This window comes from Diplotaxodon limnothrissa, linkage group LG4 (genome assembly GCF_057381915.1).
Source record: "Diplotaxodon limnothrissa isolate DT_005_m linkage group LG4, D_limnothrissa_male_GT1.1, whole genome shotgun sequence".
Lineage (NCBI taxonomy): Eukaryota > Metazoa > Chordata > Actinopteri > Cichliformes > Cichlidae > Diplotaxodon > Diplotaxodon limnothrissa.
The window spans coordinates 20,904,855-20,929,104 of record NC_140599.1 but is presented as its reverse complement, the minus strand read 5'-3'; the positions used below and the strand labels follow the sequence as shown (position 1 = coordinate 20,929,104).

Sequence of the window (24,250 nt, the reverse complement as noted above, 5' to 3'; positions counted from 1 at the left end):
CTATGTGACTGAGGCTGAACCTACATAATATGTCTGTCATCACCAGCCATTTTATTAGGTACGTCTTAATACTAGGTTTTACTGCCTTTTGTCTTTAGAACTGCATTAAATCCTTTTTAAATCATAGATTCACTATGTTGCCATCTATATTGCTCTGTGTTTACATTATAGCATAGCTTTCCTGTTCTACCTATTCCCAATGGTGCCCTATGGGTTTAATTATAGTGAACGTACTGTCATGTTCAAGACCATTCTGACATAATATGAGCTTTGTGAGATGGTTCTTTATCCTGCTGGAAGTAGAAGATGAAAATGGTGTTCATAAAGGGATGGTGATGGTACTACTTAATAATCAAAAAGCTAATAACAATAATACTTGGATTACTGATGCTCAAAGTGTGATTAAAAATTCTCCACACCAAGCTGCACCTGAAGTGCTGATCCAATTACATTTTGACGTGCTTATGCAAAATCCTCACTCTGAATATTACAGCAGAGACTTGGATGACAGGAGTGGCACTTTGTGGTGTTTGTATTGCTGTAGCCACTCTACTTGTGTTCAGACTGAAGCAAAAGTGTGATCATAAACAAACAGAGCTTCTTTTAATTTAATAATACTAGTGGCCATATAGCTAGGAATATGATTGGTGAATGACAATGGCAACAAAAAGTTGGCAGGCACATGCTAAGTGTTGTTTGCCAATAAGGTGGCATAGACTGATTGTAAATGTTAAGGCAGCTATAGACCATTAAGAATAATAAACACCAGCAAAAATGTATAGAAAGAAATACAAAAAGGATGATTTGTATTTTTGGATATTCATTTAATGATATCACTTTTTCCACTTGTACAAAGATGTTCACAGAGTAAAAAATAAACAACACATAATAGCAAAGGGTTTCCCAAAGTAAACAGGGAAAAATTAACAATCACATCGAAAATACTTGTGGTGATCTTCAATATTTTATATTTTACAGAAAAAAATATTCCAGTTTTATCACATGATCGTGGGTTCTCCAGACGCTTACGTTAGCATAGAGTTGTTAGCTGTACACTGGAAATACCTTAGGTAACTTTACAGACATTCACAGAGGTGTCTTTGGTGTGTTTGCCTTTAAGTGGAGTTGCTTAAGTACCTCCGCAGGCATGTGGGCACATAAAGGGGTTAACTGATACAGGTGTTTGTGCAAGACATGTGCTTGCATTATCGCTGATGATGACAGATCTGCACACACACATACACACACACACATACGCATCCACACATACACGCACCTGCACCCCCTCATGCACCTCTCATTAATTTGCTTTGGAGCTTACTGACCTGTCTGTAATAATAGCAGTCATGCAGTGGATCTCTGCTAGTCTCACAACAATATAAACACTCTGTTAGCTGCATTCTGGCTTGTGCCTGTTCATAGTCTCGTTTAGTACGAATGAGCAAAACCGGGATCCTGCTTGCCAAAGAGAAATTGTGCATAGCGTTACATGCAGGCTATTTTTTAATCAAGGGAAACACAATACACATCCACTGTTTGCTTTACTTTTTGTCAGCCAGGCCGGTTAGTATGTTTTAAGTGTATTTTGGTTGAGGGATAAAACGGTGACTATAAACCATAAATAAGGTATCCGAAGTTTTGCTGCGTATTGTCAAGTGTTTTACTGTAATTACCTGTGAAACAGAGGGGGATATGTCAACTGCTCCACTCTGTACTTTTTCTAATCCTGCTTACCTCCTCTCTTTGTGGTGGCAAAGCAGGCTGAGGGCTCCAGTATGGAGAAGGGGGATTTAGTCTTGACTCTGTCCAGACTCACATCTACTTAGACTGTCTGATATTCTGGGGGCAAAGCTCTTTGATTGACTTTACTGGTACCAATGAGTTTTAATCTTCAAAGATTTTAATCTGCTGTTTTGTCTGTTAGTCACAAGAGGTGGGGAGGAGGGTGCTGAGGGCTGTTAACAGTCACAATGTTGCACAATTTTAAAAAAATAATAGACACAGATATAAAAAAAAAAAGCATGACAAACATACATAACAAAGTCTTAGAGCCAGATAAAACAATAAAGGCATCAGTTTTTTCTTTGCACAACTTCATTTAGTGTCTTAAAGGTCATTCACAGCAAGCAAGCACTGATCCCGTTGTGGGGTAGTACTGATGAGTTACACTCAGCAAAAAAAAATTGCTGACTGTTTTAGTTGGGCTGGTGTGATCGGGAAAGGCAGCACAACCCCATTTTAGTCCACACCCCTTTATGGACAGATAAAGGAGAGCATGAGGTGATTCTGTCTCTTAACCCTGTTTTCAGTCAATGACAAAAAAAACACGAGTTCCAGCATCATATCACACCATGGGGCCTGACTGCATTCAAGCAAATATGCAGCCTTTAAATGGAGTGAAAAGCACATTTTATGCTTTTTGAAGTCCAAAAGCAAATTCTGAACTTGTTTAACGTCTGCTTAGACAACGAAATAACCAGGAAGTTCAATATATGTCCATCTTCCTGTTTCCTGGTTGGTCAGCTGACACTTTGTTGTCCACTTTCACAACGGCAGTAGCTGCTCCTTTTTTCTTTTTCTTTTTTTTACTTAGGAGGGCAAAGTTGAACATTTAAAAATCCTCATTGGGATTAGAGTAGTGAAAAAGGCAGTTGTCAAAAGCAGGAAGGCTTATGTAAAGATATGTTGTTATTTGACATACAGTGATCCTGTAGTAGTAAAACCTCATATTCCTGATTTCCACTCTGAACAGCAGGTTCTGGGATCATAAGTTGCAACTGCTTTTGAGGCAGGGGCCCATTGTCTAAGCCAGCTTTAACTCCATCCAACTCTAGCTGGGAGGGATCACAGTCAAGGTCTAGGTTGCCCTTGGTCCTCTTCCTGCGAAGATAGCATACCACTCCCACTGCTACTGCTATCAGTATAAGAAGTAGCAGGATCACAATTGCAGGGGCCAGCATTTTGGTTAGCTTTGGATCCTCAACCAGTGGAATAGTGCCTCTAAGGATTCGAGGGGCTGTATGGACCTCGGTGCAGACGCTGTCTATGCCATTGGGGGACCTTAATGGACTGGCACACACCATGTAGGTGGAGTTAGGATTCAGGCCGTTAAGTGTGTACTCCAGCAAGGTTGGAGGGAGATTGAATTGAATTTGTCTGCGATCTGGTCCAGAGAGATTGCGGTAGGTTAAACGGATTCCATGGATGTTAGGCTGCTTTTCAGTGTAGCGATGAAAGTCCAGGAGGACAGAAGTTCCGGTTATCTCACGCAAGCTGATGTCGAGTGTGTCTGCAGTGACAGTTGGTATGTGGGGTTCTGCATCAGGTGGTGAAGGTGGGTGATGGTTTTGGATTTCACAGTACATGCCAGAGGTACCAGGTGGACAGGTGCACATTACCTGACCACGTTGGTCCAAATGACAAGTACCCCCATTCAGACAGTTGTGAGAGGGACAGAAATTATCCTCGTCTGGGTTTATGCTGCTACTGGGGGACGCAGGAACAGGGGGGTCCGGAGAATCACCTTCTTTTTCAGTGGGGTTGTCACTGGCCCGAGGAGCGGGAATTACCTTAGTAGTTGTTGGGAAGGTAGTGACTAGAGCAGGCTGGGTGGTAGTTGTTTTTACAGTACTAGTGGTGACAGTGGTTGTGGTAGGACAGCCAAAATCTCTATGATCCAGTCTTTCTAATACCTTTCCAGCATTGATAGGTGGGAAATGGCAGCGGGTCTCCTCTGTTTTCTCAAGGGTGATGCTCTGGGTTCTGAGCCATCTCGGGAACCATGCTAAGTTGCAGAGGCAGTTGAAGGGATTTTGTGCAAGTGTGAGCTTTCTGAGGTGGGGGAATAGCTGGGAGAACTCTTCAGGGAGGCCCTGCAGACTGAGGCTGCTTATGTCCAACTCCTGCAGCTCCCCAAGGTTCTGCAGGTCCTGAACCTTAACAGGACCCATTGGGTTTCCAGCCAGGCTAAGGTGAATCAGCCCTGGGGTCTCTTTAAGCACTGAGGGAAAAGACTCGATTTCGTTTTCTGAGATGTCCAATTCATGGAGATTCTTCAGACCAGTTATGAGCTCCTCATTCAGACTGGTAAGCCCCACACCTCCCAATTTGAGTGACTCGAGGTTTGGGGTCTGAAGGTCTGAAGGACCCAAAGTGGGTAAAGTATTAAAGCGAAGGTCCAGCAACAGCAGATGAGACATTGATAGGGTTGGAAGGGATGTCAACTGGTTCCCCTGCAGTTTGAGTTCAATTAGGTGCTCCAAGCCATTAAAGGCTGCAGGGTGGATAGTCTTGATGTGATTACTATATAAATAAAGACGCTCAAGCAGTTTCATACCGTGGAAGCATTCCTCTGAAATGTGAGTGATCTGGTTGGATGACAAGTCCAGGTTTCGCAAAGAAATCAGAGGTTCAAACACCCGATTGGGAAGATGGGTTAGTTTATTTTGACTGAGATCCAGCATGTCCAGGTTCTGTAGTCCATTAAAGTCCTCAGCTGTCAAGCCTTCAATCCCATTGGAAAACAGGTAGAGGCTTTTTGTGACTGGGTCCACTCCCTTTGGCATGGTAGAGGAACGTCTTTGGAAACAAAAAATGGATCCTGAAGAACAGCTGCAATCTACTGGGCATTCGCTAGAAAAGATGCCATCAGGAAGGATGAGGAGAAACACAAAGGGGATCACAGGAATGTGAAAGATCTTCATGGTGCTGACTCTCTCCATGCTCAGCCTGAAACAAGATAACATAAAAAAAAAACCTATTAGTCAACTGTATAAACATTCATAGTAATAAAGAATAAGTACTGACCGGTAAATAGGATACAACAGCAGTATATAAACATTTTATGGCCTTTGTCATCAGTCACATACATTTAAGGGCATGTAGAACAACAGAGATTTTCCAAATTGGCTTGAGTGAGTTATTGATTCACAGCGTGCTCTTTACTGAATTTCATGAAGCCAGATTACTATCAAAGGCTTTAACTATGTGCAGCCAGTGATCAAAGGTGGTCAAACAATAGGGCTGTGTCCATGACCTCAGTCTCGAGCCTGATGCCATACTCTGTGAAAAGCTGACATAATGGCACCCTGCCACACTTTTCTGGCTAAAAGACATTGCCTATGTAATAGTCTGTGCAGCAAGATATATGCAGTGATCTCACAGTTTTAAATTTGGATCTAGACTGCCAACACAGCACCGTACACTCTGTGGGATTAAAGTTAACAGTCCTCCCTATGCTAATGACTGGCACTGAAGCCTGTCAACCACACGCTATTTGTCTGCAACAAAGTGTGTTTCTCTGTTTCTCAAGAGCCAGTGAAACAGACGAATGTCCTTTGAACAATTAAATCCATGCCTGAGTATCTTCAGTTTAATATAACCATGTCACCTTTGTGTGTCTGTGTGTATAATGTATGCCACGCTACACCCGATTGTGAAGAATTGGCCATATGACTCACACTTCCCGTGTTGTTGATACACAGCCTGCCAACTAGTTATATATGTCTAATAAACGTCTTCAACTGGGTTTGAAGGAGGAGTTCTGCTGATGATGAGAGTAGAACATCAATAAGATATATTACAGTGATTCAAAGCCAAAATGAGCCCAGGCCTTAAAACAAATACACTGGAAGTGTCAACACAGTGCTTGAAAGAACTCAAAGGAGAAGAGGGATGTGAAGAGGCATAGAGGACTGAATGGAAATAGAGAAGTCAGACAGCCTTGGAGAACGAGGCAACACTATCCACCTTCGATGATTTTAGCAGTCAACTTTATTTAATATCACTATTTAATTTTAGTTACTTGAAAAAGTGGTTTTAGGGCTTTAAATGATGCAGTTGTTATTTGCACTACACAAACACTGTTCTTACACTGCTTAACTGGGGTCACTCCTCATTTCACCAAAATAGCCAAATAAATTATTGTGTGTTTTATTTTTTGATTCTATTCTTTTTTTTCTTCTTTTTTCCCCCAAACTTACATGTTAATATGTGAAAAATATCTCCTTTAAATTAAATAAATAGTATAAAAATTCCATAATCTCTGGTACAGGTTCAGCATTTGTTGTCTTTGTACTATTTATGATTAAATACAGGGTTTAAAATCAAGTGTTGTTGTTGTTTTCCTTAATTGACTCATGCAGTAGGCATCATTAGCCATGTTTTGCTGTTTCATTAATACAAAGTATAAGTTTTAGGCCCGGTAAATGTTACTGTGGCAAAAGAGTAAATGTAAATTTTAAGAACTTTTCAATATCATGCTCTGGTCTTTCTTTTCACTTTTTAATAAAACATGCACAAAAAAAGTCATTGTATCCAATGTCTGAACTTGGAGAGGAGATCAAGGCAGCTACATCAGTGAGCCAGAGGAAGGGCGAGTATCATCTCATCACACCACAGCTATGGCATTTATTTTCCTTCCCTTTTGGCATACTTTTCTTTCCGCTCCTCCTTGAAATTGCAACCTCCTTGGAAAGAGTTCCCCATCTCTTATTTTCCTTCTCCAGTGTATAAACTAAAAGCAACTATGGCATAGGCTTGAGCTCCCACTGCCAACTCTTTCCAACAAGGCAGAACTATTGTTCTGTTCAGCCAAATGTTAATGACATGAACCTGCTCAAACCTTACATGTTTATTAAGCAAAACAGCTAGCGGGTTTTTAGAGTCTGCACCTGCTAACAGGATGGAAACACTGTCCAGCTTTGTCAGCCATGCAGAAAGTTAGACGCCTTCTGTGCTGGAAAATCTCGTGCTGAAAGCAAACATGACATAAGCTTGCTGGCGACTATGACTAAATACACACACTCACTTAAACAGGTGATATAGTTTATTTTCACCTGTTCAGAAATTCATATTCTACTCAACAAATACTTGAGTCACAACTCCAAAGGCCAGATATAGTCTTGGAGACTCATTTTTTGAGACCAGGCTCAGAAATTATGGATGCATAGATGAAAAAAGGGGAAAAGAAAGTGTAGCTGCTGTGCTGCATATGTGTGTAGAGCAAGGAAAAATAAAAGGATTTGGGAAGATAAACAGGAGATAAAGAGGATAGGGAGAATCAAACAACAGCTGGAATGCATGCAGATGGTTTCAGGTTTTCATAGCATCACTGTGCAGGGTGCTGCATTTTAGTTTCAGGCCATGATATCGCGTGTGTATTAGAGAGGGTACACACACGTTATTTTAACCTTCTTCAAAATGTAGAAAAAGTATATTGAGTGTTAGAAGTTGTCCAAAAAAATGTTCTTATTTCTTCTGGACATAGCGGAACTTCACTTTGTTACAACATATCAGGGCCAGACACGGGTATAGGGGTCCGCTGCCAGAATATACAACAACATCAAGGCAGCTTTGAGAGAAGAGTAAGCTATGCAGATAAAACTGAATATTTTTCTTAGAAACTCATCGTGGCGATTCTACCGTAGCTCCCCGGGGCAACGTGTTTATTTGAGCGTGCCTCATTCCAAAGTGGGCCAGGCACATCTGATAACCCAATGGAGGAGAAACTGTGGTGGAGGTGGATGGGGAGGAATTTACCCAGCGAATATAGCCAGATCACAGATAAACTGTAGCTTGATAGTTTAGATTTGCCTGCTTTCTTTCCCTTCAAATGTGTGGCTTATGCAGATCGGGGGTTAAGATAAGGTGCAGTTGTGGCGTCAGTGCAGCATTGATCCAATATGCTCTGGTACTGACTGCCTCCTGTGAGTGGAGGTGGAGGGCTGAAAGAGAGATTAAAATTTTGAGGAATGGCCCTCCCCCCTCCCTTTTAGCCTTCTTTCTCTCTCCTTGAGTTGTAATTTCCTTTTCTCTCCCCTGTGCATTTGAGATATTTCTGAGACAGACAGCCGGTGAGTTTGAAAAAGTAAGGAAGCTTATTTTAGGTTTATGAACCGACAATGGATTGAATTAATGTGACCTTGTCTGTCTGTCACGCGATAATCGTGCTTACTTCTGTGGGGTTTTTATGCATGAGTTCAGGTTTCTGGTCCATACTAGAAGAAGACATGTTGGCTGATTAATACACAGTATCACCCAAGAGCCTGAAACAGTAAGAGGAAAGCACACACACACACAAAAAAGAAAAAACAGACTTCGGGAACATCTTTGCATAATAATAGTGGGGAAAGCATTGCCTAAGAGCCTTAGAAAGAAAAATCAACGGAAGGAACAAAAGCATTTTCCCCTCTCCCCCCCTCTCACTTCTTATCCAGGTTTTTCTTTCTTTTCAAGATAAGGAAGAAAAGAAAACACAAGCAGCAGTGAAGACGAGAGCGGGTTTCTGTCAGCAGGGGCACCAGGGTGAATAAGGCCTGGCTTTGAAGTGGGCTTCAACAATTAAATCCTGGCTGGATGAGTGTCAAGAGTTTTTATCTTTAGAGCCGAAGGCCAACACTGAGGGGTAATGAAGGCAACAAGAAAGTTGTGGTGTGTATGAGTTTAGGCTGGTCACACGTCATTGTGCATAATTTGGCAAGCCGGGTCAGAGAGCAACATGCCAAGTTACTGTAAGAGGATAAGACTGCTCAATGCAGAGCGTAGGCTTCCAATAAAAAAGTTCCTTATCTTTTAAGGGAACAATGCTTGTGGTATGCACATTAGAGTATCATCTACGTAGGTATGCACAGGCCTGCTGGCTCTGCGGTGCCCTAATATAATATTTACTATTTCTGCAAGCTGAGCTAACTTATTATAGCTGGTTCATACTCGATTTCATATTAGTCATACATAATAATCCTTTCCAGTGTCAATCTTTTCCCTCTCTGTTTTTGCAGCTTTTCCATCTATGAGAAGGCAAAAGCCCACACACTCCAAACACACTCATGTTCTTGTCCCTTTCCACTGTCAGCAGTGTCCCAGATGGATGTTGTTATCCACAATCCTGTGGGGCTATCCATCAACGTGACAAAAGGGTCAAGAGATAATTAGAAATGAAGCTGAAGGGGAGAAAAAAACACTTATGTAGAATATTTGATGATGACAAGATTGCATGTAATGTAGCTCTGGAGAGACATGAAAACATCTGTTCAGACACCAGAAACACAAAGCTTAAAGTATGAATTCAAACAATGTCAGCTATGTTAACGCAAGACTGCCATCACAGCGTGAAATGCAGGAAATATTTGTTTATAAGCCAACACGTTTTTTGTTTGTCATTTTGATGCTGGTTGTACCTGTTGAACTATGGTAGATAAGAAAACACATTTTTACGGTGGCACGAGGAGCGCAGCACTTGATGTCATCAACGCTCAGTGAAGGGATGCTCAGAGGTTTTAGGATCATAACAGGATAGCAAGATTTTCTGCTTACACAAAAGCCATTGGCTGTTTTCTTTCATCATTGTGTGCTGTCAGCGCAAATAATGGTAAAATTGTAACGAGGCAAGAAAGGATTAGGTGTCTCTTAAGATCAAGGCTCAGCTGCATTAAAATCTAAGTGAAGCCAGTCGTAACTTTGTTAAAAAGACAGATCACATTCCAAAATATGCTCTGCTAATGCAGCACTTACATCAAGGTCAATCAAGAAGACAGAAAACAAACACGCCAGGCGGAAGGGAGGGGAATGTGAAACAAGAGAAGAATGATCGTTTTACTGAGTTTGTCACTGGTAATACTCCTCTTGAAGCCACAGTATCACTGCTGTGCTTTGTAGTGGTACAGAGGGGGTTAGGCTCTGTAGCAGTTTTACAAACAAAGCTTCCTACTGATTTCAGCCTTACCACAAGAAAAAAGGGAATTAATTCACCCATTGTACATCTGCTTCTGCTAGTGCTGAATGATGGGGCTGATGTTTTCATAAACAGGCAGGTTGTAGTTGGTCCGCTTCCTAATAACAGATCAATGATGCACTTTTCTCAACTTTCTACACTTTAAGCGTTCCATACTGTGATTTATATCTCAACTAGCCGCTTCAATATCGGTGTTAAAGGCGGCTCTTTTCATCTGCGGATTTATAGGTCGAAACGTGCCTGCATATTACGACAATGTGAAGCAATAATTAGAGCCTGCAGCTGGAGAACTTGAAAGAGAGCAATAATATACAGTCCAGGGGTGAATGGGAGGGTAGTAGAATAGTAACACTCACATAAAACTGTGTATATGTCAGGGTCGGCTGTGTGGCAGGCAGGATGAGGACCCAATCGCAAAACTCACGGACTCAAGGGATGAACTCAAAAGGCAGCTTTATTGCTGACAGGATGACAGGAAAATACAAAACTTAAACTGGGCACAATAAACTAATACTTGGAGAGAGACACAGGGAAATCCACGCAGCATGAGGGAGACTACGACACAGAACTGAGGGAGACGCAGACATAAATACACAGAGGGTTAACGAGGGAAGTGGGAGCACACGGGGAACACAGCTGACACAGATAATCATAACGAGACAGGGCAGGAGTGAACACAACATGACGCATACTGACGAGAGACTGTCAAAGTAAAACAGGAAGTACAGAGGTTCAGACAGGAGGAGAGAGCACGGGGAGAACACAGACATAACAGGCTGGGGAAAACATGGAATAAAACACGAAAGGGGACAAGGGCTCATGAATACATAGAGGGGCACACAGGGGGTGAGAGTCACAAAGGGAAAGCACACAGGGAACCACATAACAGGGCAACTCAGGAAACAGAACCTAAACAGGGAACTGAATACAAAAATACAAGAGAACTAAGAATACTGGGCCAACACGGCCCAGGACCATGACAGTATATCTTCAGCACTGTGGGGCAGCTCTGTGTTTGAGTAGTTACATTTTGGATTTCGGTGTAACACATCTGTTTTAATGTGCTAAGAATGAAGTTGCAAAATACAGCTGCAAGGGAGACTGAGGAGGCTAGCGTGGCCAGTTCAGCAGGGCTTAGGTGGTGTGGCAACTTCAGATCAAATTATGTTAAAACCAGGGCTCTAAGCACTGGTAGGAAAAATTTATACTCATTGCAGCATCCTTGATATATAGGCAAAACAATTTGTGCATAAACACGACACCAACTTCAAGCCTATTTTCTGTCATTTACAAACCATTACATTTTTTAGGTTATATTACACATGGCTACAAGGGTCAGTATAAGATAATTACGGATTATTTTCATCTATGAATCATGCAAAGCTATTCTAGCAGAGTCCAACAATGAGAATGTGTGAAGCTGAATATGAGAATAATAGTGGCCCGCCACTGACTCCAGTGGCAGAAGAAAGAAAACTAAAGATGCTATATAAATAAAGACAGCAAATGCTAGCACAGAAGAGTCTGAAAGCCAAACAGTATTTCTTCCATTCATCTGGTTATATAGCATCAGTCCATGGAACAATAAAACCAATGAGCCAATGAAGCATAGAGTGTCTCCTGGCGGTCAGAGGTCAGGCTCTGTTTCCACTTCTCTTGCTATTCTGTTGTTGTCTGTTGTAACTCTGGCCCAGACAGCATAGATAAAAGGCCTTGTTCGACACAGGTACACACCCAGCTCCAGTTACACCCGTGTTTACCTGAGCCTTATAAGTCCTCATCTTCACAACAGGTGTTTTCTCTCCTCCTCCAGGGCAGCATGAAACCCAAAACCTCAGGAGTGTGTCTGAGTAAATGTTGTTACCTGCGCCAAACTTCCAGCCTTTACCGGCTGCGGACTCCTACCTAAGCGGAGGCGAGAGGGGAAAGGAAACAAGCAGAGGTGGGCAGCCAGGCAGCCAAAACCAGACGAGCTGGATCTCTGCAGTAGCATGTGTGCAGTCTAGTTGTGCCTCCTCTGAGCTTTAGAGCATAGAGGTCATCTACTACGAGTTCCAAAAGGAAATGTGGGCCATTTCCTTTTGTTTTATTGCTATAGGATATGACTGATGGTGTAGTAGACGCTAGACCCAATTTTGTTTTCATAAAAGCTCACATGAGAGGAGACACAGGATGCACTGACGGAGGCTGTGTCTTCTATTATCTTCTTATTCTGTGTCTCAGACACAGGGTCCACTTGTTTTGTCTCGACTTTGACGCCAGTCTCTCATCAGCGCACCCTGCCCTGTGACCTTTGGGGACAGACAGACAGTCAGAGGTCTCACATACGCATCTATCTGCTATCCTCACCATGGGAAACTCACATTACACAGATACAGCAGATTTCAGTTCACCAACGACAACCTGTGCTTTGATCTGTTTTGTTATTTCTCCTTGGTGTTTACTCCTGCAGTGTTTCTTGTTCCCTTGGTCTTTTCTCTGTTGGTCTTTTCAGTCAGACACAACAGCAAACCACACCATTGAAGAAGTCACTGCCTGAGTCCAAGAGTACTAAATCACCAGGAAACAGTAAATATGACATCCTTGTGTCACAAAAAACTGGACTTTCTCCAAGTCTGGGCTTGTGCCTTCATATCCTGTGTATGGCTAACCACGCCTCTACCCAGAATCAAAACTTCATTGTGCTTTCTGGCACGCTGACCCTGTTTGCAGTTGTCCACACATCTGTGGAGTGTGTGTGGTAGAAACACCCATAGCAAGCTGTGACTGACAGCAGGTAGTGATTCAGAATGACTTCTATTGACAGTCCTCAAAACACCTGACATAACAGGACGGTGCGTCTGTGTGTTGCATGTGTGGTAAGTTTTGCGGTTTAAAGCGACTGGGTGGACCTGTTCTATCAGTGAGCCTAAAATAATGTGCACACTTTGACACTCTGTCTGCTCCAGTAGCATTCATTTGACTCCGGTATGACAAATGCTAGTTTGTCCCCTGGCCACTATGACCTTTATCTACCTGAAACCAGCCAGCCTGCATTTTTTTTCCATAGTACAAATCACTTTAGTTTCCTGGTAAGTCTCCTTTAAAGCATAGGCCAGAATTAACATAAACCACTCTTAAGCTTTGCTTTTATTAAAAGATCAGGGTATGGTCCTACTTTGTGGACAGCTGTTGACACTGTTTTCATCTTTATCCTGTTTGTATGATTCAGGCACAAAGCAGGATTATGAGTGCCTCCAGGTCAGACTGACTGACAGGCTGGCAATCCTTGTTAGACAAACAAAGCCACACGTACTGACGAAGCGCTCGTATATTATCCATCCGCCTGTCTGTGTCATCTTTCTTCTTATTGTTTGAACCGTTGTAGCTGCTACTGTTTATCTGAGTATCTACTCTAACCCCCCCCTGCCACACACACACACACACACACACACACACACACACACACACACACACACACACACACACAAATACAGCATTATAACAGAAGGTGCTCTTGTTTAACACGTCACACAAATATCTCTGAAATTCCCCGTCTCAGCCTTGTGATTTTTGCGCCCCGCACTCTACTTGCTCCTCTGTTTGCCCCTTTTGCTTCCCTCAGGTTTGTTCATGTCGCTGACAGGAACACAACTGGACTAATGAGAGCTCCGGGCTAAAGTAATGGGGATGGTAAACAGAAGCTTAAGGGGAGCAGTAGTGCAGTAGTGCTGACAGGTAAATATCAGCTTCTTTAATAAAAATGCAGTTTAGGATTTAGACTACGTTCAGCATGCAGACTTGGAAATATACATTTAAACACACAGCACATGACAGTTTTATCATTTGACTGTGTCAACACATCTTTCACCTGTCTGCAATAATACAACAAGATGAGCACTACAGGACATTTCTCTCAATGAGATGTACAGAGGTCAAAGAGATAACAGGTCTTATTTGGTATTTAAGCTACATCTTAAAAGGGAGTTTGCCTTCTCTAACTGCTCAACTATGACAATATAGAAAATGAGAGAGGCGATGGGAAAAGAGCCGAGTGAATTACTGATAAATTGTCTATTTTAGCTTTGAGCTAAGCCGCTGATTTGGTAGTCTCTGCTGTCGAGTGAGTGGCAGATTGAATCACGTTCACTTGTCAGTATTATTAATTCTTTGTTACGTAAAGATAGTGGCAGTAGTGCAGCTGTCCTGCTTTTTCTTCTGTATCAGAAACATCACTCGGAGGCAGGCACCATACCTGTTTTTCTGGGCCCTAACCCTACACCCCTACCTTTTCCACAAGTTACCGTTTGTTATTTTTCTAGTTATTCTTCTCTGCAGTCTTTTCCTTTTAAAAAAACAAAACAGAAAAACAACTTAGACATGTGCCACACACAAGATAAATGTGAACTGGAGATCGTCGGTGCTGATTACAATGTCACAAAGGAATTTATTGTGAAACTGCTGCCTGTGTCGGCACCGCGCCAGCGCTGGGGAGCCTGGCTGGCAAATCAACAGTCAGGCGGCACAGTTTTCCCAACCCCCAAGGTTGACATGCCTTTCCTCCGTAGCCTCAGGTGCCCTGTGACTTGTTTATTAAGAAATTACAACCAGTGTTTTTTAAGGGTATTCAAACTGGTCTCTTGGAAATCTGAGTTCATTAACTATGTAATCCTTTTCATAATTTGCTAGAGAACCAGCCCCCCCATTCAATATCATTCCTTAAATATAATGCATTACATCTCAATTATTACTTCATAATCTCCACTGCAATGTCTGGAAATTAAATTTAAAAAAATCCACAGACACACAATAGGATGCTGTGAGCCAGCATTTTATCACCACACTGACATGCTACGCTACCTGTGCCAACAGCTGATTAAACAGGTGAGCTCTGCCATGTTAGAGACTGTAAAGACCTCATTCAGCAACAGTCTATTAAGACATCAACAGTGACCCACAACTCAGCAGGCTGCCCACAGCAGGTGTGCGTTTCCTAACACTTAAACAAGATGAAGGAGGGGAGACGAGGAGGGTAATGACAGCAGAGGAGGTGTAAATAAGTGAGCCTTTAGCCTGCTTTTCCCTAGAGGCTGTCAGTATGCACAATTCAGGATACATTTCTGCCGAATGCTGCAATCTATCTTAAATGATGGATTGTATAGAAGGCCATCAAAATCAGTGTACAGTATACCTCTTATAATGTGAAAATAAATCAGCTGATCTCATTTGTATGTCAAAGAGAAATAAGTAGAAACCAGTGGATGGTTCACATTCAAATTAGAGTGTGATTTATGACCCAGATCTTGGCATTTGGTATAAAAGATGTGTGTTTCTGTAGGTCTGTGTTCGGTTAGTCAAAGCCAGAGAAGACCCAACATTCAGTAAAAGAGAGAAGACATAAATGGTTCTTTGTTATCGTAGCAATTTGTCTACATTGAGAGCAGTTCTCATCGACACAGTCGTTCAGGCTAGTCATTAAGTGAGTCAAGCAGATTCCTGAGCTGACCTGTAACATAGGGAACAATGCTTACCTGTGTAAGTGTTTGCTCACACGTGTGTGTGATCTGGCTATACGTATGGTTGAGTCACGGTATATAAATATCCCGGAACACCTTTGTTTGCTCTTACATGTTTGCTTTTAGGTAAAAATATTAACAATATTAAGTGACTCTTGCCGCGGTGTCAAGAGTGCACTAACTTGTGGCATTTCTGGACATTCAAAGCACAGAGCCAGCAGAGACTGCTCACACCCAGACATTTGGCTTGAATTCAGCCCCTCGTTATGTACGTACACCCATATTTTACCTCGTATTGAAGAGCGTGTAGGTGTGGCTAGACGTGTGTAGTGTTACAGTAAATGCTTAAGAAAAAGGCAGGAAAAACAAGCATGCAGGATGTCAGCGTATGCTGCAGTCAAAGGCAGTGTTGATGTTAAAACTTCAGGATCATGGCATTAATGGAGTCAGTGTGTGTTTTAACACTGAAGCATTGACTGCATAGCAAATAATTTACAGCGAGCGAGTCGAAACCTCGACCTGAGGAATGTCTGCATGTTCTACAAGCCAAAAGCAGCAGGAGAAGAACTCAGTTTCACCAATCTTCTCGGCTCATCTCTGTTTTCCCTGAGATGGACGAGGTGGGGGAGGCAATTAGTGAAAGTAGCGATGTGCGTCCAGATGCTCAAGGCTATGCCATATCCTGTGTGTGTGTGTGTGTGTATCTTTACAAGCCCACACAGTTCCTGTTACAGCTCATTGAGAACTAGCACGACACAGGCTGGATGGAGAATGAGAGGTCAGAAGGAGCGTGTAGGTGAATCCTGCTCTGTCAGACAGTAAAACAAGACAAGCCGACTAGACTCTTGATACAGCAACACATTAAAAAGCTGCAGATTGACTATTCTAATGGCCAGTCTGAAGTTTAGCGCTCATTGTTTTTGATAGACTGCATACCGACAGGATTGTGTTCATTTTTTGTCTGTTTATATCTGGATTTCCTGAGAGGGGTGACTCCACTGATCAGGACAAAAACTTTTAAATGATAAAACAGATATTCTTCTTTTTCATGTGCAATACTTTAAGATTATTGTTGGAATATCATCACGATGGTGTCACCAGACTTTGAGGGGATTTGAAAGTAATGCCAAAACAGCAGAAACCATGTAGGTTACTAAGAAAATGTTTTCAACAAACACAGGGTCATTATTCTACCTTTTTCTCCAGCAACCAGACCGGCATGCTAAACTTCAAACTTCCTCCATTCCCCCCTTTCCTTCTCCCTCTGTCTGAAACTCTACACAGCCTCACTGTATCTATTAAATGCCGTGTGTGCTAAGAGAGGCGCTCTTGTTCTCCTGCCAGTCTTGTTAAGAGGCTCAGAGCTGTGTGAAAGGATCCCATTGAGGGAGCAGAGTGTTATGGTTAACATGGTAAAGACCGCCAACTGCGTGCCGTTTGGGTTTCTTGGTGCAAATATTCACAGGGCTGTATTATTTAGCCCGTGCCAAAAATACTACATTACTTTTCTGTCTATTTTTTCTTCTTGTATAATAACTTAAGCTATCTTTGCACCTTGGTATCAAGTAAAACGACCACATCTTTCAGATATAATTAAAACTCACCCCATGAAGATGCTTCCACTATTCTTCTTCAGGTCTTCTTTCCCTGTAAGGAACACAAGAGTTGTAAAAACAAGCCAGAGAGGTGTTGCAATATTTTTCTGAGTGCCTCTTTTCTACTTATTTGGAATCCAGCCCCCTTTCATGTCTTGTCAAAAGCACATAAGTGAAACAGGAAGTTTTTTTCCTGTTAATTGGGTAAATTCCACCCGAGTGTGGGAGCACGCCGAGCAATGGCAGAGCCGTGTGGCAACAACACGAAAATGATGGAGTGCCAGAGGAAGAATGCGGGCCGACCACTCTTTCTCCATCATCTCCTACTACAGATGGACTGTAGTATCGGTCCATCTGCCATAAACTGCAGTTGTGTACTGTACGCAGAATTGTGCAGCATGTTGTTATTCAATCAAATGGTTTTTATTTCTATTTCAGAGCAAAATTAGGCTTTCCACTGTAAGCCAAGAACAGCTTTTCATTTTATGATATCAGCTGGCAAAAGCTGACCGCGCTTTCTTCATTTCTTTCTTAATGGTGAACATTGCTTTAGCCATAACCACAGCACAATTTGTGCGTGCGTTCATGTTCGTGCTGCTTTCTGTGACTATTATCTGGTATCAGATGTTATTTCTGAATGTGATTACAGGATCATAAACATTAGTTGATTTGGGGAAAAACCTAAAGAGTGCCTGATGGATGTTTTATTTGTGAGAGGCATTTAGCCAAAAGCACTTTCAACATTCTTTTCTACTGGCAAACTGTTGTTTTTTTTTTTCTTTTTCATTGATATAATGCTGTTCTAAAATGGTTTCTGAGATAATTACCTAAGAAACACAGCATGCCCTTTCTTTCTCTGTGTACTGTACAGCATTGTATATCTGTCCGCGGAGCATAAACCGGCCTGACTCTTCCAGAAAGTTCCCGCTAAGCAGCCATTTTTCATATATCTAAGCTCTGAGTCACAGTCTGTGGATGCGAAAAACAGAGTGACTACAAAACCACGTGTTATACCTGGCTTGTGTGACTCCTGAAACCTGACTTCACTTTGCGTGTAGCATATCTCTGAGCAGCCACATGCTTCCTTCATGTCAAGGGTGTAGTGTTTATATCTGAAAATAACCTGTTGCACTGCAGGGCTGGCTTTGGCACACTGACCTGTGTTGAGGCCCGTGCTGCGCTCTGCATCCATATGTTTATTTGTCTGTGGGACTGCTACACAGAAGCTTTTTTGTGAACGTACGTGTGCGGTCAGTGGGTGTTTTTCCCTGTGATTTGCATACATTCGCACAGGTAAATCCAGCAGTGGCTGAGCGAGCGCTTCTTGCATGAGTGGCTGCTAAGTTAAGTACGGGGACTCCTTTCTGCTGACACAACCCACGGATCTGTTACCCGAGGTCACTGTATCCCGCTCTCAGACAGTCCTTCAGCTGAACTGTAAATGTTTTTGCTTTCAAAGTGGAACTAGACACCCTAAAATAGATACAAATTGTCTTTTACCGCTAAACGTCTTACATGACTGCAAAAGACTAAACTGCTAACAACAGTGTCCTGGTCTTGGTTTCCCTTAATAGCTTAAACAATCTCTTCCACTATTGTCTCAAAGACATTCGGTCTTTAATTAGTGCAGACTGCATGCTACCAAAACATTTGTAGTATCTTTTAACCTGCTTTGTACCTCTTATTTTCTCTCTTTTCGCTATTATTGGCTTACTTTGATATTCAATCTCTCTCTGACTCCCTCTGTCCTTTTTTGGGAGCACTGATACGTTTTAGCTTTTCTCTCCACTGTAATTTTCTTCCTTCCTCTGTGTTCATCTGTTCAACATAAATATCACCTCACCCTCGTCGCCTCTGTTTCTCCTTCTCTCTCTTTCTTTCTCCCTCCCTCTCTTCTCCTTCCCATCTGGTTTAAACTCTCGTACGATAGGAGGGAGCTGAGCAGCTTGACAATAACACTGGAACCGTTTTGTTGTGGAGTAATCACGTAAAACTGAAAACAGTTGGTTAGCTCAATGTATGTTCAATATGAACTGAAAGATTGCAGCTCAGAACATCAGTCCAAGCTAAACTGCTAAAAGAATTGGGTGGAATAAATAAACAGGTGCCTTTTACTTGGATGGCTGGCATTTAATGTGACACTCTTGGAAGCTTCTTCTTGGGTAAATCTGTACCAGTGACAAGTTGCGACTTGTCATTGATACAGATTTGTCACTGTCACAACTGCCTTTCGGTTCATGCAGGCTGATGCACGATCGTCTTCAGGCATATGTGCATGCATGCTCAGATGTTTCTGAGTAAGGCTCAGGCTTCTGGCTCTTTATCAGGGTGGACAGCGCCAGATAACAACACTATCTGTGTCTGCTGGTAGCCGTGTAAATAGACCTTAAGGAAAACGGGACCCGGCGGACTAAAGCACTGTCTGGTGCGATGAAAGAGAGCAACTGTGTGCATACGTGTCACCTTGTAAGCGACACACGCTTACATGAAAATGTGAGTGACCACTTTCTATGGTCTCACACACTTGGTGACCCAGCTGCGAGCAGACGAACACTAACCCAAAGGTACATGCACTTCTTAGTGAAACATTAACAACTGACATTAAACTTAATGCTTTGTGTCAAAGTTTGTTATTAATACCCCAAATTTTCATTTGGCGGCAAATAATTTAGCCCTGTGCTTGTGTGCGCGTGTGCATTTGCCCTTGCTTTTGCTCTTGCCCAGTAAAATCTGGTTCAGGGCTCATTTCCTAATTACAGTGCTGGCCAGAAGTAATTACAACCTTAGATTAAGAGCCGTTTCTCCTTTTTTTATAGGTTCACTGAAATGCAGCAATTTGTGGTGACTTGGGACGAGCATCCTCCTTCTCATCCTCTCTCTCTCTCTGTTACTCTCCATCTGCCTCTCTCTCTCTCTCGCTCTCTCTCGCTCTCTACTCCATTGGAATTTGGGGGATTTTATTTTTTGCCTCTTTGCAGATTTTCCACTCAAGTGAGAAGGTTAAAAAAATAGCGCAGTTAATCACATGAGCGGTTCATTTCAAACAAGAGATAGGGAAAAGCTGTGAAATATGACTTTAGTGGGCCTGCGTGTCTCTGTGGACATATGGACACGGAGGACAGCAGTTATTTGGGGTTTGCACTCAATCCGGGGCACTCCAAAGCCCGCAGATCCCTTTGCATGTGTGTGTCTATTTATGCAAGGTTTTGAAGTGGTTCTTCTGAACGCATCATTTGGATGCATCGGCAAGCTCTTCTTCAATTTAGCTTGGCAGGCGTATGGGCTGGGGTTTGCCCTCCACATACCGCTGGTTCAGCATTGATGTTTGAGGCTGAGGCCTTTGAAGCCAGGGGTTTTATTTAAGACGCCTCTTATAACGGAGGAGCTCCAGCTCTTAGTTGTCAACCAGAGAGCAGAATCCCCCCACCCCCTGCTGAGAAGCACCTGAAAAGGGGTACCCGGAAGGAGGATTTGCACTCCTTGAATCGCTCACACAGACTCCTTGCTAATTGCGATGAGACTCCAGCTTCACGTGTTCTCCAGAAAAATAAACACACGCACACATATTTGCACACTTACTCCAACTTTCTGTCCTGTCGACTCTCCTTTCCCTCCCCGCTGCGTAACTGCCCCGCTCTTGTCCTCCTTTTGTACCTCTACCCCCCATATCTCTCCACTCTTCCCTTCCCTAGGCCTCCTCGCCTCACGTACCTGACTTTTAACCCTCTAATCCCTCTGATACAGAGGGAAGGGTGATTCAGCCACTGCTGCTAATTGGCATAAAAAAAAGATAAATCCTTCCCTTCTTAAACAGTTTGGAGAAAGAAAAGAATTATTCATTATAATAATCAGTAGATTTATAGGCAGCAGATGCTACTGTAAGATGTCCAGCTCATCTTTTTGTCTCGTCTCAAAACAAAAAACTTAAAGATCACCAACTGTCAGTCATCATCTGCAGCAGATTTAGACATCAGTGCTCTTTCCCTCTCGAGCTCTTTTGCACAGATAATGAAACACTGGCCTTGATTTTGTAAAAGAAAAAAAAACCCCCAGAAGTAATAAAAATAACAGATAAAGGTACAGGCTGACACAACGTTGGTAACCAGATCTTGATGGGTCCTGTGGTTTCAACATCACTGTCACAGTGGTGTGACAGCAGGCCTGTGCTTAATTGTATAAATTAGATTCTAGAACAAAGGGGTCGCCTTAGTCATGCTTCCCCATCCACAGTCAGACACTTAAGGGGAATAAATATACCGGAAAGTGGAGCACGGATAATCAGTCCGAGGTTATTATGTATCCCGTGCACAACTGCAAGTCTTTGACTTAAATTTTTACATCACAGAAGACATGCAGCTTCCTTGTTTATCTCTTCCTGTAATCATCCTTCTTTCATCACTGAGACGGTTGTGTCAACAAGTTACTTTCTAGGTCTAACAGTCACTGAAACATGAAGCGTCAAGTCTCTACATGTTTTTAGTCTTACTTAACATATTAAAAAATTCAAGCACACTTCTGCATTCTGTAGTATTCCAAGCTGTGCCCACAAACAGTCTGTTGCGCTGTTGTCTTGCCATCTCTTCCACACATTATCCTCAAAGTTCTCCACATTAGTGGAGGATAATTGGTCTCCTGTGGCTGCTCTGCAATTTCTGTTGGCCTAATATAAACAGATTACAACTATTTTATACTGTCAGAAACACATTAGCTTCTCCTGTAGTGTAATTATAGTCTGTGAGGAAACACTTGGTGGTAATAGAGAGGCTTTTGGGGCAGTTTGTGCTGCTTATTTGGCCTTGGGACGGATCGGGTGATTTGCAGCATCTGTTTGTGTGGGCCTTATAAATGATGCTCATCTGAGGACTGAATTTAGGATTCAAGTGATGAGATATACTGTGATTTATTAGATTAGATTTTTTTTTTTTTTGATCAGGTGAGTATTTGGAACTATTCACATAATAAAACAGAGATGAAAGAAAGCTGGTGAGATTGACGTTAGTATGTTTAATTTGGCACATTATTTGGAAAGGTGAGATCATATTTTCAGACACAGACACACTGAGATTTGTCTAAACCTGCTGATCCTGTCACTTGATTGGATGCTGGTTTATTGGTGGGCTTGATCACTGTGAGATTTAATCTTTCAGGAATGTGACCCCATGGCTCACTGCTCTGCTGCACACTTGCAGTAGATTTCTACCTTTCCGCACATCTGAGCAACTGTTTCATTTTTTATGTCTCTGCACCGAAATGCCTTCAGCTAAAAGTCAAATTGCGCAGAATGTTAAAAATAATAATGAAGTTATGTAATCCCTTTTAATAACAGTAGCAGCATTTGATGGACAGCCCAATTATTAGTAGCCTATTGCAACGGGGCTTCAGTAAGCTTTTTACTGGCAGCTGGCTTTTGGCGTTATACAAATGAAACATGGTTGTGTTTTAATCTATGGAATTACTCAAAATCTGAGGTTTAATCAGCGCATGCTTCATAATGTTGCTCCTATGAAACATAGCCCTTACTTCCTCGACAGTTTGTGCTTCACATTGAAAGCAATGACCGTCCAAATGCTAAAATAACCAAATGTACTAAATTTGCAACTTTGAGTGGTGTGCGTATTGGAGCCGTTTCAGCGCTCGTGTCCTGCTGAACTTGGTGTTGTGGGACGTCCCCTTGTGTGGTTCCAAAAACAGCTGTCCTCTGCGGTGGACACCGCTCGGTGCGGTGTAGACATTCGGCACGGCTCTTGCATGCTGCACGGCGTCCTGCGGTCCAACACCAGCCCGCCTCATTACCGTCCCGGCGGCTCTTTTTGCACCGCGCACACGCTCGCGTTTTCTGTTTTCTGGGTTTGTTTGGTTTATTTACGCGCTTTCCAAATATAAAGGAACTCGCGTTTTGTTGTCTGGAGAATTAATGGAGCCCACATCTCCAATAAACCTGTTGAATCCAATGACTCAGCGGCGCATCTATGCAAATAACCCATTTAAAAAAATTTTTTAATTCAGATTTCCACTTAGTTGCTGTGCATTTACAGGAGAAACAGGTTCGTGTTTAACGCACTGTACATTACAAGCAAAACGCGTTTTTGCAAAGCAGACACGAGTCTGTTGAATTATTTGAGCGAGTTTTTGTTAAGAAAGTTGTCACAGGAGAGAAAAAACTCGGTACCACTGTCAGCTTGTGCTCAAAAGAGGAAATAAAGCCGACAAACAGCTGGAGTGTTTTTTTCTGTTATACATTCATTTTATTCTGACAGTCAGTCGATTCAGATGTTTTTAAAATGATCATTTACTTAACCCCGTTTGTCAATATATCCCTGTTCACGCGTCTTTACGCTGGACTCGATCATGCCGAAAGTGTTTTAGAGCTAAAACACACACACACATACACACACACACAAAACAAAACAATATTCACTCTACCATTTAAAATATAAGTAAGTATAAGTAAGTCAACTCTTACCCGTAACTTCGGAAAAGTGAAGCTGGAAGCGCAGTCGCGCTTGTGTCTTTATCCAAGAAGAGCACTTCAACGATATAACTCCAAACCTGGTAGTTTCCCTGCGTGCGTTCTCGGAAAAAGAGACCTTTCTGTGAACGTATGAAACTTACAAGGAACGGTCTTCATGAAATCCTTGGAGGGGTACCCCTGCCTCCATGTCAAGGAATGCGTTCAAGTACCAACTCCCTGGACAAAAAGCGCTTTATTGGTGAGCACAGAGGAGAGTTTAAAGCGGAGGAATGGGAGGGGCGAGGCGCGCTGCAGTTGGGCGCACTCCTGCGCTGAGCGGAGAGCAACAAACATCTCACCTTGCAGCTTTGCAGAGTGCGAAGGAGAGAAATTCCAGGCTCTTTTCAGCTCACTATTTCTTAATTCCTACCTGCGTGACCTGTTTTGAGCAAGATACATTACTGATCTTACTATTTACTTTTACAAAAAGTTAGTCGCATTTCCTTTGAGGGACCATTAACTTTGCCTCAGAGCACTGTTTGTGGCTTTCTCTGCAAGAAATAAGCAAACTGATACAGGTTTTTGCTTGGATACAGAGAATGGTGAGAGCAGTCAATCAAAGTGACCAGTTGATCCCCAATTAACCTTCTGCATAAATAGGGAGTGCCTGCAAGATTAAAAATAGAGTGGACCAGAACAGGTTTGATTAGAAAGATTGAAAGTTAAAAGTCATGGATAATCTGAATGGAGATTAGCAATGATCAGAAGGTGGAGAAAGTTATACTGTTTTAGTGTGTCTAGCAGCTGAAGTTGTTGCCTTATGGAAGAACCCATCGGAGAAATGGCCAAAGCCTAATCAGATGGAAAAGGCTGGGGGTTAAAAAGTGATCTATGGCATATTCAACTTCACATTAAATGAGAATAATATGTTAGTAACTGTTTCTTTCATTTGTTCTTATGCTTCATCTGTTCATTCACT

At 42.3% G+C, this 24,250-nt stretch overlaps 2 protein-coding genes across 2 annotated transcripts in view; one reads left to right on the top strand and one right to left on the bottom strand.

Moving 5' to 3' along the window:
• Nucleotides 1-24,250, top strand: part of coro7 (coronin 7) — a 104,532-nt gene that overhangs the window by 54,524 nt on the left and 25,758 nt on the right. The window lies entirely within an intron of this gene.
• On the bottom strand, nt 2,282-23,336 carry vasnb (vasorin b). Its single transcript, XM_085352445.1, has 3 exons — nt 23,284-23,336; nt 16,830-16,872; nt 2,282-4,728 (listed from the first exon to the last, which is right to left on the bottom strand). The coding sequence occupies exons 2-3, from the start codon at nt 16,832-16,834 to the stop codon at nt 2,655-2,657; spliced, it is 2,079 nt and encodes a 692-aa protein (XP_085208571.1). The 5' UTR covers nt 16,835-16,872; nt 23,284-23,336; the 3' UTR covers nt 2,282-2,654.